The 17,540-nt window shown below is 34.6% G+C and overlaps 1 protein-coding gene across 1 annotated transcript in view; it reads left to right on the forward strand.

The window, feature by feature from the left end:
* Positions 1-17,540, forward strand: part of WDR72 (WD repeat domain 72) — a 210,523-nt gene that overhangs the window by 104,662 nt on the left and 88,321 nt on the right. The window contains exon 14 of the mRNA XM_042941975.1: positions 14,556-15,382. Within this exon, the coding sequence (XP_042797909.1) occupies positions 14,556-15,382 (827 nt within the window). The remainder of the gene's footprint in view (positions 1-14,555; positions 15,383-17,540) is intronic.

The following is a 17,540-nucleotide window of genomic DNA, read 5'->3' on the forward strand; positions in this document are numbered from 1 at the left end:
TATTTATTATTCATAACTGTTTCCTAATCTGCCTTTACAGCATTTTTAATATAGTTATATTTTCTTAATATTTCTAATAAATTCTTTTTCATTTATTCATTTTATTTTTGCTTTTTTTCTTTCATATCTTCTTGTTCATTTTTGTATTAATTCTTTAATTTTTTTTGTTCATTTTTGTCAGTTTATTCTATGGCATTGATTTCACCTAGAGTAGATATATGTCGCAGCTTTTATTTTTTAGCTGTCTTTCTGATTATTAGTTTTCCTACACTTTGGTATTTTGGTTTACAAGCTAATATCTAGAGGAGATTTTTTTTTCTTTTGTGTTTTGATGTTTTTTATTTTTCTCTCTCTCCCTCTGTGCTCAGCTGATTTTACTGTTGCTTTTGTCTACTTCCTCAAGGTCCTGAGTTCAGAATGAGGCCTGAATGGTACTGATATTGGGTGTATGTCTGTCTAATCACTGAACTAGCTTTTGGGTTGATTCAGATACAAGTGATATCACAATTTTTCTAGGTCATCCACCCCTGCCCCCAGACCTGACATTATCCTTAGGAGTCAAATTCTAAAGCCCAATCACCTGCTTGTAGATCTGATCTTAGCAGACCTACGACTTTAGCTCCATTCAGCATTTTGTGTTTCTGTTCTGTGTTTGGTCCTCAGAGATGTTTACTTTCTTTTTGAGCTTGGCTAACCCTTCTTGTGTGCCTTTTAAAAAAATATTTCATCTATTATTGGTATACCTTCGGAAGAAATAGTTTGCTTCAAATTCTATACACACACACACACACACACACACACACACTGGAATACCGCTAGAAAATGAAAAAGAATGAAATCTGGCCATTTGCGACAACATGGATGGAACTGGAGGGTATTACGCTAAGTGAAATAAGTCAGTCAGAAAAAGACAGATATCATATGTTTTCACTCATATGTGGAATTTGAGAAACTTAACAGAAGAACATGGGGGAAGGGAAGGAAAAATAAGTTACAAACAGGGAGACAAACCATAAGAGACTCTTAAATACAGAGAACAAACTGAGGGTTGATAGGGGTGGGGGGTTGGGAGGGTGGGGAAAATGGGTGACGGGCATTGAGGAGGGCACTTGCTGGGATGAACATTGGGTGTTGTATGTAAGTGATGAATCATGGGAATCTACTTCCGAAGCCAAGACTACACTCTATATACTGTATGTTAGCTAATGACAATAAATTATTTAAAAAAAAGTCAACTTATATTTTTAAAACCTCTACATTTTTTCATAAAGCAAAAGCAAAAAAACTATCTGAAATTTTTAGTAGCAAAGATGTAGGCAGGTAGCATAATTTCTTTTTTTATAGAGGTACCATGTCCTCTGCTTTTTGTGGCATAAGTTTTGAAGATAACTTCTTATATGTTAGATTATATATTCATCTACACTGTAAAATTATTTCTCAGAAAATTTTCTACTTCAGGAAATTACGTTACCTTTTCAGTAAAACTTTTATCATCTTTTATTGAAAAACTTTTATTGTCATAAATCTTTTGATGTGGATACTTTCCCTTGAGGATAGACACATTTTGTAAAATTCCTAATATTTTTTTCTTGCATAAGCTACACCTGTAATACATCAACTGTGACTTCCAATTTTTGTTTATTTGATGAATAGAAATAATTTAGAAATTTTCAGAGCAACTAGCAGAATACTTGTATATATTTTTATGATTATGTTCAAATCTATTAAAGTGGCTTCATCCATATCTCATTAGCCAGTAGTTTTTAGAGTAACCCCTCACCATAGAGTCTTTCAGATTACCACACTTTATTTTTTTAGGTACTATATTTTACATGCAGAGTGCTTCAATGTTTACATAACTTATTAAAATATGCAATTAAAGTTATAAGTACACCTGGGAAAAGAGGGTTGAGAACAAGAAGAGGTGAAATTACTGAAAAGGAAATATTCTAGTTCCTGTGATTAGCACACAGAAAGTAGAAAGTTATCGATCAGTAGTCAGAGGAATTGGAAATGACAAGTTCATCTGATGAGTTAACTATTAAAACTATTAAAAATGAATTTTATTTTTAACTTTAAAAATGAAATTAAATTGTTAAAGTAATGTAATTTATTTTATATTAACTAAGTTTAGATTATGATTACAATTATACACTAATTCTTTTTTTTTAATTAATTTATTTTTGAGAGAGAGAGAGAGTGTGGGAGGAGAGGTGGAGGGCAAGAGAGAGGGAGAGAGAGAATCCCAAGCAGATTCCTTACTGCCCAGCACAGAGCCTGAAGCAGGGCTCAATCTCATAAACCTGTGAGATCATGACCTACGCTGAAACCAAGAGTTGGATGCTTAACCGAATGAGCCACTGAGGTGCCCCACACACTAATTCTTTAAATGACTATAGAACAAATTGTGTGATTTGTCTTGTGTAATTTTTTTTCTAATTTAATTGTATGGCACACGATATGTCACCCTTCATTTTTGAATCTCATAATATATAGAGTTATTTTATAAAAAGTATTGAAAAGATAAGTTTCCCACAGGCCTCTCTTATATACTTTATATTAAAAGATTTGTCATTTGAAGCATCTGAATTAATTTTCTCTTCTTCACTTGTTAACTGGTCTCCTCTGCTGGATCCTTGTCAGTGGCATTGGGTGTGGCACAGATAGTTCTGGCCTCCCTGTCTGCATGCAGTGTAATCATTCATTTTTGTTTTTATTTCTATTATTTTTAATTTTTTTAATGTTTATTTATCTTTGAGAGAGAGAGAGAGAGAGAGCGCATGGGGAGGGTAGGGGCAGAGATAGAGGGAGACACAATCTGAAGCAGGCTCCAGGCTCCAAGCTGTCAGCACAGATCCCAATGTGGGGCTCCAACCCAGGAATGGTGAGATCATGACCTGAGCTGAAGTCAGACGGCTTAACCGACTGAGGCAACCGGATCATTTACTTTGATTTTTAACCGCATTTGCCATCTACTCTGTGATTGGATTGCATCATTTGATAATCAGTGACAGCCTGACTAATGGGTGGAGGTGGGACTTTATGTTAGAAGGGGGGCCGTGTTTGGGTCCTGGTTTTATAAGTGATCAGTTCATTAGGGAATGTTTTTATGTAATGATGGCTTTTTCATTTTTATACATTTCAATGAATATGGTGTTTCATACAATGAATGCTTAGCTAATGAGACTCCTTTGTACATCTTAGAAATCATAAATAAGAAACATTATTCTATTCTTGGGGAAATTTCAGTCATATAATATCATCAGAAGAATAGTCAGGGGGAAAAAAAAGTACTTGGAAACCCTGACTTGGCTATTTAGCAAAAGGCTAACTGAGCAACTCACTTTACTTCTCTATTCCTCATTTTCCCTTTGTTTAAGATCAGATAATTTCTAAATTCTTCCGGCTCTAACACAGCCAGATTCCAAGAATATTTTTGCAGCTATCATCTATATGTTTTTTCACATAGTGTTTAAATATTTAAATTAATTACTATTGCACAAAGTCACAAAAGTGAGAAGATGAAGGTGGTTCTAAGCATCAGTTTTACCAAACTTATTTTGTGGTTGTGGTAGGTTGGGCAGGTCAGATTCTTTCACAACAAACTCAGTGGGGGATCCAATATGTTTTCAGAGAGAAGTTTTATCAGAACATGTTGTCAGACAGTGCATTTCCACCTTCAAAGGCAGGGGTAAAACCAGTCTTGTTTAACCATTTTGTCTTTCTGAATCAGACAGAAAAAGATGAGGCACAAGCTGAACACAGCAGGACACAGGAAAAAAAATAAATAAATGAGTAGACTTTTTAAAATAAAGATGTTAGACTTATACCTTAACATTTATTACATTTTTTCCCCTAAACTTTTGGGTCTTTTTGCTTCTCCTTTTTATGTGTATATTAGGTTGTTGAGAGTTTGAATTTTGTGTTGTTGACCTTAGTTTTACTTGTCATTTATTTGGGTTCTTGCGGGTAGTGGAAGAATAATTTGTGTTCCGCTGGCCATCTGGGATTCTACTTGCAGACTTTCTGACTCAGTAGCTTTTCCCAAAGTCTGTGTACTCAAACAAAGAGCTGGGCTCTGTGTGCCTCTTCCTACTCCCCACCTGCTGTTTAGAGCATTCACATGTAGATATATCAATACCATTTTACTCCCCAGGCTCACAAAGTTCAGAGGTTGGAATGGACCATTGTCCCTTAGTGCTACCCTCTCACTGTCCTGATTGTTAACAACACCTGTCCTGCTTCAACCTGGAACTTCAAACAGTGGAACAAAAAGCGATGGGATGTTTGGGAAAATACTAGCACCTTCTCCATGTGTGCAAAGCCTGGACAACACATTTTGGGAAACTATCTGTCAGGCAATCACAGGGCATTCTATAAACAATACATGAACTTATAACTTAAAATTTATATTTAGCCCTTACATTTTTGCAGTGCCATAGATTGAATGAAATACTTTTCATATGTAGTTACTTGCTCTAGACTTTTTAATTGTAATCAGACTGATGAATGTCTCTAAAACAGGTCTGTTAAAATGATGGTTTATATAGACTTTATCATTCTAAAAGTAACATAATTATATTTATATTTTTGCACAATATTCAGTCATGATTTAGCATTCTACTTTGAATAGAATCTGCATTTGTGGAATATATAGTATATATACTACCATACAAATATGAATATAAATAAGGTTAACATTTTTTATAGCCTCTGCTAAACATTACTAAAAATTGTGCATGTCCAATCTATTAATGTGAAAACAAGAATTATTATTATTGGCATTTGTTGTCACTCCATATTACTTAGGTTCAAAATGATGCTAATATTGTTTTTAAAGTCCTTTGGTGACATGACTTTAAAAATATACTATTTTTAGTAAAAATAGTAAATATTTTTTAGTAAAAAAATATACTAAAAATATACTAAATTTTAGTATACTAAAAAATATACTAAAAAATGTACTAAATTTTAGTATACTAAAATATACTAAAATATATACTAAAAAATAGTAAAAATATACTATTTTTAGTAAAAATAGTAAACATTTTTTTAGTAAAAAAATAAAATTTTTAAGAATTCTTAAAAATTTTAATTTTTTAAATTTATTTTTTAAAGTTGTATTTATTTATTTTGAGACAGTGAGAGACAGCATGAGCAGGGGAGGGGCAGAGAGGGAGAGAGAATTCCAAGCACTGACAGTGCGAAGCCAGATGTGGGGCTCCAACTCATGGACCATGAGATCATGACCTGAGCAGAAATCAGGAGTTGGGACACTTAACCGAATGAACTGCCCAGGTGCCCCAAGGTTTAAAAATTTTTAAACAATGATGATTATAGAATTATAATTATAGAATTATAATATTCAATCATTTAAAATATAGCAACGTTTTATACTTATAATCTAAATTGACTTGTTTCCAAATGAAAACCAGCTTCGTTGTATGTTAAAAAAAAAAATTGGAATAATGTTTATGATTTGAAAATTTTCTGAAGTGCCCAGTTGCTTCTGAGGCTTAAGGTGATCATATTTAGGGACAGAAATGTAGGATCTTTGTTTACAGCAGTGCAATTGGTCTATTTTGGCTGTATGGATCACAAAATACAAGGACAAGACCAGACCAGGGAGCATGTCATATTGCTAGAATCATGGCTACGATTTTGATTGTCCTAGTAATTGAGGAGTCTAGACACTGGCCAGAGATTATAGCTTTGGGGAAGTGGAGCTACACAGGAGTGTGGCAGTCTGTCTTCCACATGCTTGATTAACCCATAATTCATAAGTAATCATAGCTACAGTTTGTTAATAGGTGACTTCCTCGCTTAAACACCCCTTCGAGGCTCATAACTGCGATTAGAATAAATCTGAGACTCAACAGAGTTTGCAAGGCTTTAATGTAATATGGCTCCTGTCCTGTCTGGCTCATCCTCCACTCCCATATTCTGCTCTCCAGGAGTACTAAAATTGCCACAGTGCATGCTCTCTACACGTATCCTTACCCCTCCTCCAGCCATCACTCCAGGGGTCCTCTCATGTTTTTCTCTTTGCCTAGAGTACCTGGTCTTGCATTTTTCTTTAGTTCATTTCTCCTGAATCTTTCAGATTGCAGTCTGTTGTCACTTCTGCTTAGACTCCTTGTGTTATCAAGGCCGGATGTGAGGTACCTGCTCCAGACCTTCATAGTTTCCTACAATTGTCCTTACTTTGTCCTTATCCTAGCTATGTCGTTCTTGCTGGGACCTACCTCTCTCCCCTCTGAGTGTAAAAAGTGGGAGCTGCATCTTTGCAGATGCTGAGTCTTGTTCTGTATTCTGTGGACAGCTACTCATACCAGGTTCTACTCAGTAGGCACCCAGCAAGAACCTCCTGAATGTCTGCTGAATGAACAGAAACAGAAATAAACCCAAAACATGGATCTGGGAATGGTAGCCTCCAAGAACATGTGCCTCTCAGTTAGAGAAAATGATACTGAATATTTTTAAGACTCTTGATACATGTCATCATGTTTTGGAAAAAGAAGAAGGCCATCTAGATGTCATCAGAGTCCTGTTAAAATGAACACTGAACAGCATGGGATACTCTACTTTTGGTTTGTTATAAGTTTGAGAAAATTTTAGCAAATTTAAGGGTTCAAAACCAGTATACTATGTAAAATTTTATACTTGTTTCCTTTTTATTGAGACAAATGGCTGAAATACTATCCCCCGCTGTGATATTTTTGGTTTTATTGCTCATTTTATTTCTTGAAATATTAGTATTTTACTATTAATTTTTATGAGTTGTTTCTATACCTAAAATATTAACCTTTGATTATTTATCTAGTAAATCTTCTTACACTTCTAAATTTAATCTGGTTAATGTATTTTGGGGGGAGTAAAGCACAATGTTAAAAACATCTAGATAGCCTTATTATTTTTCAAATATAATTTTGTTTAGTATGGTAAAAATGCAGGTTTTTGTAGAAATTTGAAAAATCGATATAATCAAGGGGCACCTGGCTAGCTCAGTTGGTAGAGCATACAGCTCTTTATCTCAAGGTTGTGAGTTCAAGCCCCATATTGGGTGTAGAGATTACTTAAAAATAAAATCTTTAAAAAAATAGACAAATTAAAAGGAGATGTTAAGAAATCTCTGCAATTTTATAAAAAATGGAATTGTGCTTTTTAAATCTAGGTATTTTTCCATAGAAAATATATGTGAATTTCTTGCTATGGCATTATATACAAAAACTCTTTTTAATAGCTGCTTAGTATTTTAATGTGTACAGATATCATAATATATTTAGCCAAATCTATACTATGGGACATTTATTTTCAGCTTATTGCTGTAGAAAGTTCTACAATGAATATTCTTTCTCATGTAATTTTGTGTATCTTTGTAATTTGACACTTAGAACAAATTATTTTTAAAACAATTTCTATATTCAGTGGTATATAATATGTTTTTTTAAAGTTTATTTATTTTGAGAGAGAGAGAAAGAGAGAGAGAGATCATGCATGCATGCACACAGAAGAGCAGGGGAGGGTCAGAGAGAGAGGGAGAGAGAGAATCCCAAGCAAGCTCCATGGTGTCAGCACATAGCTAGATACAGAGTTCGATCTCATGAACAATGAGATCACGAGCCAAAATCAAGAGTCAGATGCTTAACCAAGTGAGGGACCCAGGTGCTCCAAATGGTATATATATTTTAAAGTTGTTGATACACTGCACCAATTGCCTTTCATAAAAGAGGTACCAATTTACACCCATTGTATAATGTAACAGAGCGCCCATTTTCTCTATTGCTTATTGAAACGAAATACAGTAGTTCCTCCCTCATCCGTGGTTTCACTTACCCATGGTTCAGAAGCAGATGATTCTTCTCCTGACATATTATCAGAAAGTCAATGGTAACCTCAAACTATGCCACAGTGCCTATGTCATTTGCCTCATTTTACTTCCTCTCTAGGCATTTTATCATCTCACATTATCACAAGAAGTAGGGTGAGTACTGTACAATAAGAGATTTTCAGAGAGGGACCACATTCACATAACTTTTATTGCAATATATTCTTCTAAAGTTCTATTTTATTATTAGTTACTATCATTAATCTCTTCCTGTGCCTAACTTACAAATTAAACTTTATCATAGGTATGTATGCATAGGGAAACAGTAAATACAGGTTTCAGTGCAATCTGTGATTTCAGGCATCTACTAGGAGTCTTTGGAACATATATACTATGGATAAGGAGGAGCTACTGAATTTTAATTTTTGACACTATTTACAAACCCAATTTTTATCTATCAGTGGGGCTAATAAACATTTATACTCCCTGGGTATCTGACAGTCACAGATACAGATTCTCTTTTGAAGAATGCATCTTCAACCCATGACTCAAAGGATTCTCACTGATAACATTTCACGCATGCATACACACAGTTACAAAACATAAGGAAACAGAAAAGCACCAGCAAAATCAAAAAGCAGAGTCACACAAAGATTTTAAAAATAGGAATTACAGATACACCATACAAAAATAAGTACTTTTAAAAAAAAATAAAAGCAGGGCTCCTGGGTGGCTCTGTTAAGTGTCCGACTCTTGGTTTTGGCTCAGGTCATGATCTCACAGTTGGTGGGTTTGAGCCCCACATCAGGCTCCACACAAAGTGTGGAGCCTGCTTGGTATTCTCTTCCTCTCTCTCTGCCCCTCCCCTGCTTGCTCTCTCTCTCTCTTTCTCTCTCAAAATAAATAAAGAAATAAACATTTAAAAAATAAATTAATAAAAATAAAGGTTTAAAAATATGAGTAAGAAATAACTGTAAAAATGTGTTTTTTTAAAGGGACCAAATAGAACTTATAGAGATTAAAATGCAAAAATCAAAATTAAAAACTCAAGGGGAAGTTAAATGTGATAGTAGAGACAGGTAAGAAGAAAATAGGCAAGATAAAAGAGAATTCTGAAGTGATGCTCAGCATGTGGCACAGAGAGACACAGAGATTAAAAAAAAATGAAAAAAGATAGAGTGTCTGACAAAAAGCCAGCTCATCAAAGTCCTGTACAGAGTTCATGGGATGGATAGAAAAAATATGCAAAAAGGTAAGTCTGAGAACTTAACAAAATTAAAGATAGGAATACTCAGATACAATGTAGGATTGGGGGAAAGCATCCCACCTAAAAAGAATTCTAGTGATTCCATGATTCTATGCAGAATATTAAAGACAAAAAGATCTAAAAAGCAGCAGAGAAAAGACAGATGGAGTGACAGACTACCAGCTGACACCTCAACCGCATTAAAGGAAACCAAAAGACTACAGAATAATGCCTTCAAAAATGCTGTGAGAAAATAAGTCCAATTAAAATAGTATACTCAGTGAAGTGACCTTCCAAGAGAAACATTATTCCATTGAGATGATCTACAAAGTCAAAATTTGATTCTTTGAAAAGAATATCAAAATTGACAAACTTCTTTGTGGATCCTGAGAAACTTAACAGGAGACCATGGGGGAGGGGAAGGAAAAAAAAAAAAGAGGTCAGAGAGGGAGGAAGCCAAAACATAAGAGACTCTTAAAAACTGAGAACAGAGGGTTGATGGGGGTGGGAGGGAGGGGAGGGTGGGCAATGAGCATTGAGGAGGGCACCTGTTGGGATGAGCACTGGGTGTTGTATGGAAACCAATTTGACTATAAATTTCATATTTAAAAAACAAAAAAAAATTGACAAACTTCTGGCAAGAAAAAAAAAACAACAAAAGCAACAAACTAATATCAGAAATGAAAACAGACCCATAGCTACAGAAAGTTTTAAAAAAAATGATAAGCAAATAATATAAACATCCCTCTGAACAATCATTAAACTAGCAAAAGAAATTAAGCATGGTCTAAGTAAGCATAAGATACAATCTGGAACTTGACAAGCATCCTCAAATTTATATGAAAGAATAAAAGATCATAGGAAGAACAAGATAGGAGAACCTATCCACCTGATCTGAAGTCTTTTTGTAAAGCTATGGATACTATGGAATGTTCTGAATCCAAGGTAAATTGATTCAAGTCCCAGGCAGCAGATCAGTGAGAAAAGAAGAGATTCACAAATGATATTGGAATATTGGATATCAAGGTAAAAAGTATAAAAATAATTTCCTAGTGTAAGCACACCACAAAAATGAAAAAGTATTAAAGAATCAAAAAGTGTGTTGGGGCGCCTGGGTGGCGCAGTCGGTTAAGCGTCCGACTTCAGCCAGGTCACGATCTTGCGGTCCGTGAGTTCGAGCCCCGCGTCAGGCTCTGGGCTGATGGCTCGGAGCCTGGAGCCTGTTTCCGATTCTGTGTCTCCCTCTCTCTCTGCCCCTCCCCCGTTCATGCTCTGTCTCTCTCTGTCCCAAAAATAAATAAAAAACGTTGAAAAAGTGTGTGAAACTTTAAATTTTGGGATAAGTATATGCGAATGTTTTTATTTCCTCTGAATAGGGAAAGTTTTCATTTTTCTTTGTAAAGAAGACACAGAAAGTATAATCTTTAAAGTAAATGTTTCCTAAGTTTGACAGTAGTAAAATAGGAACTCAATGTTTATCAGAGAACACTTTTAAAAAATAATGTAAAGACAAGCCACAAATAGAACGTATGTGGATCACATAACCAGCAAAAGATAACTTCTGGAATAAATACATAACCCTAAAATCAATAAGAAAAGGATAAATAGAAGGTTTACAAAAGCCACAGGTAGGTACTTTATAGAACAATCATGAAAAGGCCAATGAACTATTGCCTTGATACTCAGTTAATGGTAATAATTAAAGAAATGAAAATTAAAACTGCAAGGGATACCAAATTATACCCCCTATATTGACAAAAATAAGATCCTGTATTAATGATGATGTGGCATATGGAAACTCATCATACAATGGTACTGAGATTCACAGATTGGTACAAATCACTTGGAAGAAGAATTTGGGATAATCTCCTAGTTAAAGAAGTGCATGTCTTATGAATTATCACTGTCACTCTAGAAATTTTTGCAAATGTGAACCAGAAGTCTTTACCAGAAGAATATTCACTGTAGCTTTTTTTTTCTTTTTGCAATAGTAAATCTTGCAAATAATTTAAATGGCCACTTAAAAACAATAGATACATAAACTGTATTATCATATAGCATATAGCATAATATTTTACAGCAGCAAAAATGAAAGAACTACAGCTATAATCATCGAATCTTAGAAATATAAATTTCAGCATAATAAAGCAAATTGGAAAAAATGTTAATATTTATATCAAAATTCAAAAAAAACAAAAAAAAAATAGTCAGTTGGACTATTTAAGGTTAAGACATTAAATGAAACCAAAGAGGGACGCCTGGGGGGCTCAGTTGGTTAAGTGTCCAACTTCAGCTCAGGTTATGATCTCAAGGTCCGGGAGTTCAAGCCCCGCATCTAGCTCTGTGCTGACAGCTCAGAGCCTGGAGCCTGCTTCAGATTCTGTGCCTTCCTCTCTCTCCACCTCTCCCCCCTCTCAAAAATAAATAGACATTAAATGAATGAATGAATGAATAAATAAATAAATAGATAAATAAATAAATAAAACCAAAGAAATCATAAACATGAAATTCAAGATATTGGTTACCTCTGAAAGTAGTCAAGGGTATAGAATCAGGTCTGGTTCTATTTTTTAGTTGGATGGGGGCACTTTGTTAACATTCCTTTAATATTTCATAAGCATTATTTACTATGCAACGTATAAACTATAGAAAGAATAACATAGGACAAAAATGTAGCGCAATAAATTACCTCAAAGCATACACCTACATAATCACTACGTAAATTACTACGTAGATTAAGTAATAAAATATTCAGCACTGTAGAAACTATGTCCTTCCTATCCTCAAAAAGTAACTACTATCCTTATAGATTTAATATCTGTGCATACATCCTTAAACCCTAGGGTGTTTTGCCTCTATTTTTTTTGTTTGTTTATTGAGAGAGTGGGGGAGGGGCAATGGACAGGAAAAGAAAGAATCTTAAGCAAGTTCCATGCCCAGCATGGAGCCCAACTTGGGGCTCCATCTCATGACCAGTCTCCAGATCATGATCTGCGCCTAAATCAAAAGTAGGTTGCTTAAATGACTGAGCCACCCAGGTGCCCCTGCCCCTGTTTTCTTCAAACTTAACATGAATAAAGTCATACGGTTAATTATTTTGTGTCTGGCTTCTTTGGTCAACATTATGCTGGTAGAATCACACATTCTCCACGTTGTTGAATGTCTATAGTTTTATCATTTTCACTGTTGCTTATTTTTTCATTGCCTGGAACATCACAATGTCTCTATTCATTCCATTGTCGGTGGGCATTTAGGTTGCTTCTAGTCTGGGGCAATTATGAATAATGATGCTATATAGTTATGCCCATGTTTCTTCATATACAACATTGATGTTAGGTCCTAAAAGAACTAAATTAATGGCTTACATGTTATTTTGTATGTACTAAACATTACATAATAATAAATAATGTAAGAAGCCTTCTTTGCCAAATTAGTAGGTAATGAATGCTATTACTATTTTAGTTTCACATTTTGGTTACTACTGGTAGTAAATGTTTTATTTTTTTTTTCTTTTCCTACTTTAATTTGGACGTTATTTTTGTGAATTGCTATTGATGTTACTTGTTCATTTTTCAAACTGTATGGTACTATATTTTGATTTGCAAAAATCGTTTATTAATAATTAGACTAAACTTTGTACTTATTAATGGAAATACATTTATTTTTTTTAATTTGCCCCATTTTCACCTTTAAATTGTTTTAATGGTTGGTTTTTTAAGCTTTCTTTTTTATGGTCATAAATTAAAGATATCAATGCAAAAAATTGCAAAAAACCCCTAAGGTATAAAAACCCTTTTAATTCTCTCTTTCCAATTAACTATTGTTAATTTTGGTGCATGCCTTTTATGACTGTATATAAAACATATATTTTATATATATAGCGTGTGTGTGACTATATATTATATATATTTATGTTGACTATATATATTAACTGTACATAACGTATACATACATTTATTTATATATTAAATATATGTGTATATATACATATACTTACGTATATTTATATCAATATATAAAATTATATATTCACACACACGTAGTTTTACAAAAGGAGGATTATTTTTTCTGCTTAACAGAGCACACAGCACATTTTTTCCTCAATAAAGTTTTACATCATCATTTTAAAATATTTTAATGTTGAGGCACTTGGGTGGCTCAGTCAGTTAAGCATCCGACTCTTGATTTCAGGTCATGATCTCACAGTCATGAGACGGAGCCCCACTTTGGGCTCCCTGCTCAGTGCAGAGCCTACTTGATTCTCTCTCTCTCTCTCTCTCTCTCTCTCTCTTCCCCTCTCCCCATTTGTTTTTTTTTTCTCTCTCTCTCAAATAAAAATTTTTAAACATTTAAAATATTTTAATGGTAATCCATTACATACATACGTTAATCGTTCATTCAACACATACTGACTGAGTTCCTTAGTAACTGTATAGCAGCATCATTTTATAGGCCTTGGGGACAAAACAATGCACAGAATTCCTGCAAAGGTGGAGTCTGAATGCTACTGGGGAAAATATACAGTAAACAAATAATATTTTATGTTATACAAGGTAACCAGAGGTACTAGGAAGAAAAAAAAGCAAGAAAGAGGATGGAGACTAATGGGTGTGAGGGGAGAGGGCACTCAAGGAAGGCCTCTTAATGAACAGAAACATAACTGAAGTATGAGAGCCCACCATGCCAATATTTTGGGCAAAATCATTTTAGGCAGAGAAATAATAAATGCAAGTTTGTTAGGCAAAGCTTACAAAAAAATAGTTATATGATATTGGTTAACATTTAGGTTACTTCCAAATATTTAAAATTTTAAACAAATTTGGTGAGAAAATTCTTGTCAAGACTTCCTAAATTCTTGCAGATGTTCTATTCTTCTCCTTAATTTTCAAACCCACTTTTTCCCTGTTGTATATTCATGGCTATGCTGATATGAAAACATGAAATCATATATTAGAGGACATAAACTGATGCCGTCTTGCTCCATAGGCCTAATTCACATTTTTTAAGAGGAAAAATAAAAGTCTTAGGAAGAAAAAATAACTTTTTATGAAATATTAGAATATAGAATGTTTAATTTAGAGGGGAATGTTTAGAGCTAAGACAAAAAAAAATTGAAATGACTTGCCTTTAGTTGTACTGCTACTTAATACTTTCTTTTTATGCCATTTTAATATCATAGACACTTTAATAAAATCACTTAAAAATAAGAACTTTGAGGGGCGCCTGGGTGGCTTGGTCGGTTAAGCGTCCGACTTCGGCTCAGGTCATGATCTCACGGTCCGTGAGTTCGAGCCCCGCGTCGGGCTCTGTGCTGACAGCTCAGAGCCTGGAGCCTGTTTCAGATTCTGTGTCTCCCTCTCTCTCTGACCCTCCCCCGCTCATGCTCTGTCTCTCTCTGTCTCAAAAATAAATAAACGTTAAAAAAATTAAAAAAAAAAATAAGAACTTTGACACACATATATTTTTTTAAATCTCCTTTAGGTTGCTGATGTCAAGCCTTTCTCAGGACCTTTTAATGTCTTGCCTGTGAAGACAAGATGGAGTGACATTGGCTTTCATATCCTTCTATTTGACCTGGAAAACCTTGTTGAACTTTTGCTGCCAACTCCAGTCTGTGACGTTGACCCTTCCAATTCATTCTATGGTAGTGAGATCCTGAGAAGAGCCAAAAGCACAGTTGAGAAGAAAACACTGACTCTGAAAAGAAATAAAACTGCCTCTGGTTCTCTCTCAGCAGAGGCACAAGCCAAGCCTGTCAGTGAGAACCCAGCCCAGGGAGAGAATACTGCCAAATCCTTAGGAGATAATGAAGGTATTAAAAGGCAGAAGAAAATAAAGAACTCCAAAAAGATGCACCCCAAGCCATCAAGAAAAGTGGATGCCAACATCACGATAGACACAGCTAAATTGTTCCTCTCTTGCTTTTTGCCGTGGGGAGTAGATAAAGAATTTGATAATCTGTGCATTAAGCATCTAGATATTTTAAAGCTTCAGGGTTCTGTTTCTTTAGGACTTGCCTCAAATGAAGATCACTTCTCATTGATGCTGCCAGGTTGGGATTTATGCAATGCCGAAATGAAGAAAGACTATTCAAAAGTAAATTTATTTTCCAAAAAAGTTTTGGACTTGTCAAATAAATACATGTCCACTCTTCCAAACCAAGTTGGGATGCCAAGAGGACTGGAAAATAATTGTGATTCTTCGCAAGAGTCAAACACCCTAAACACTATAGTTTATTTATTGAACAGACTATTTGCAGTTTATAAGTTAGTTAACACACCTTTAGAGTTGGCATGTGGAACTGACAGGTAAGACATGCATAAAGATTCTGACTATTGTTATTTGGGACATTAAAAATTATCATTATTTGCTGTATTCATCTCTCTAACCTCCCGCCCTCCTTTCCATCCTCCTTTCTTTTAGTCTCCTAAGTGAAGACTAAATATGCAGCAACTCCTTTAGCTTAAAACACATTTAAGAAAAATCTTCCTATTAATTCATTGAGATTAGAGGATAATCTGGGCAATAAATCTATATATTTTAAAATTTATTCATTCAACAAATATATATTGCTTTCATAATATGTGCCAGGAAAATCATAGTGTTGGATGATGAATGAAATAATAGATAGGTAGATAGAAAGATGGATGATAGATAGATTGATTCATACACACGTTGAAATCCATTTTACTTGCTGTGAATTAAATATGAACAAAGAACATTTAAGTAAATGCCAATAATAATGTATTTCATATATCATCAGAAAAAGTTTTAAAATTTCATACCTGAAATCCCACCATTTAATTTATACTTTGGTGTATTAAACTAGAGGAAGCTATCAGTAATTCATTTACAAAAAGTACAGTTTAGTAAAAATAGCTATTGTTTTTTGCATGTTTAATATCTATTAGTCACCATGTAAGCACTTAGATGATTTCATTTAATATGCAAAGCTGGCATATAGGTATTATTAATTTGCTCCTTGTAAAGATGAGGGCATTGAGTCTTGAGAATTTAACTTCAAGACAAATTCACCTCCTTAGAGGCTGATTCAAAGCAGAGCTCCATTCTAATTCCAGAGCCGCATTAATTACTAAACTTAACTCTGTGTGTTTACCTTCTTCCACTGCTAAAATTAGTATAGCTTTTCATTGTATGATGTTAGAGGATTGAATTCAGGTGCTTACTGAATATATCCTTAGCACTAGCCTACAGAGGAAGTATAAATAAATGTCTCTTTTGGGTAGGAACTAATTCAAATGATAAAAATAATACACATGAAATAAATAGAAGCACTGAAGTAGGGCAAAGGAATGAAGAAAAATATTTGTAGTATAGATAAGTATTTTGGTGGCCAGAGTAAAGAGAATAATTAGTGTGAGATGAAACCAACAGAAAGCCTTCACAGAAGAGACATTGTCTGAAGTGCCTACTACATGGTGGTAAATGGTCCTTGACATTTCTGTTATGTGATAGGAGCTCAGTTCAACATGTATCTGTGCCAGGCACTATATAATAGGCACAGTTTCTGCCCTCAGTAGACCTAGCAAGTTAGGTAGCAAGTCTATATGGATTACATAGGATTCAGTGTTATGCTTCCTTCCATTATAATGATTCTATACTACAGCATTTCCCATTTTCTGTTCTGTGGCCTTAAGAGGGAGGAAACAGATTGGTAAATTTCTGTGATTTGCATACTTAATTTTCCTCTTTTCTTTTTTTCTGTTTATAAATATAAAATATAAATATAAATATATGTTATATATACACACACACATTTAAATTTCAAATAGGCTTCTTTTATTTTCCCTTCTAGTACTAAGAAAATTACAAAGCACTTAAAGTATGGTTAACAAAAATCCAGTCAGCCTGAAGCCAGAAAACCTGGGAATAAATCCTGGTTTTGTTGTTTAGCCATGTCGCTTTGGACAAGTCACTTAGCCCCTCTGGGCCTGGCTTTCCTCATGTAGGATATGAAGTGGATGGGATAGGTGACTACTAAGACTTCTTCAAATTCTTAAAAAACTAGGCTGCTAACAAATTATATTTGCCTAATCATGATCCCACTAAGTTGATGAGTTACTGTTTGCTGGAAGTTTTCATTCTGAGTTTGCTCCTGATAAGGAGTACAGAAGGTAGAGGATGTGTCTGGTGTCCTAAAGGGAGATTAAGGGCTTTCAGCATGCTTTCTACTAAATGGCCTTAAAATTGTTGTCATACATTAGTTCATTCTTTACAAAATTCTCCATTAAGAAAAAAAATCATTGGGGCGCCTGGGTGGCGCAGTCGGTTAAGCGTCCGACTTCAGCCAGGTCACGATCTCGCGGTCCGTGAGTTCGAGCCCCGCGTCAGGCTCTGGGCTGATGGCTCGGAGCCTGGAGCCTGTTTCCGATTCTGTGTCTCCCTCTCTCTCTGTCCCTCCCCCATTCATGCTCTGTCTCTCTCTGTCCCAAAAATAAATAAAAA

Source organism: Panthera leo, chromosome B3, assembly GCF_018350215.1.
Source record: "Panthera leo isolate Ple1 chromosome B3, P.leo_Ple1_pat1.1, whole genome shotgun sequence".
Classification (NCBI taxonomy): Eukaryota; Metazoa; Chordata; class Mammalia; order Carnivora; family Felidae; genus Panthera; species Panthera leo.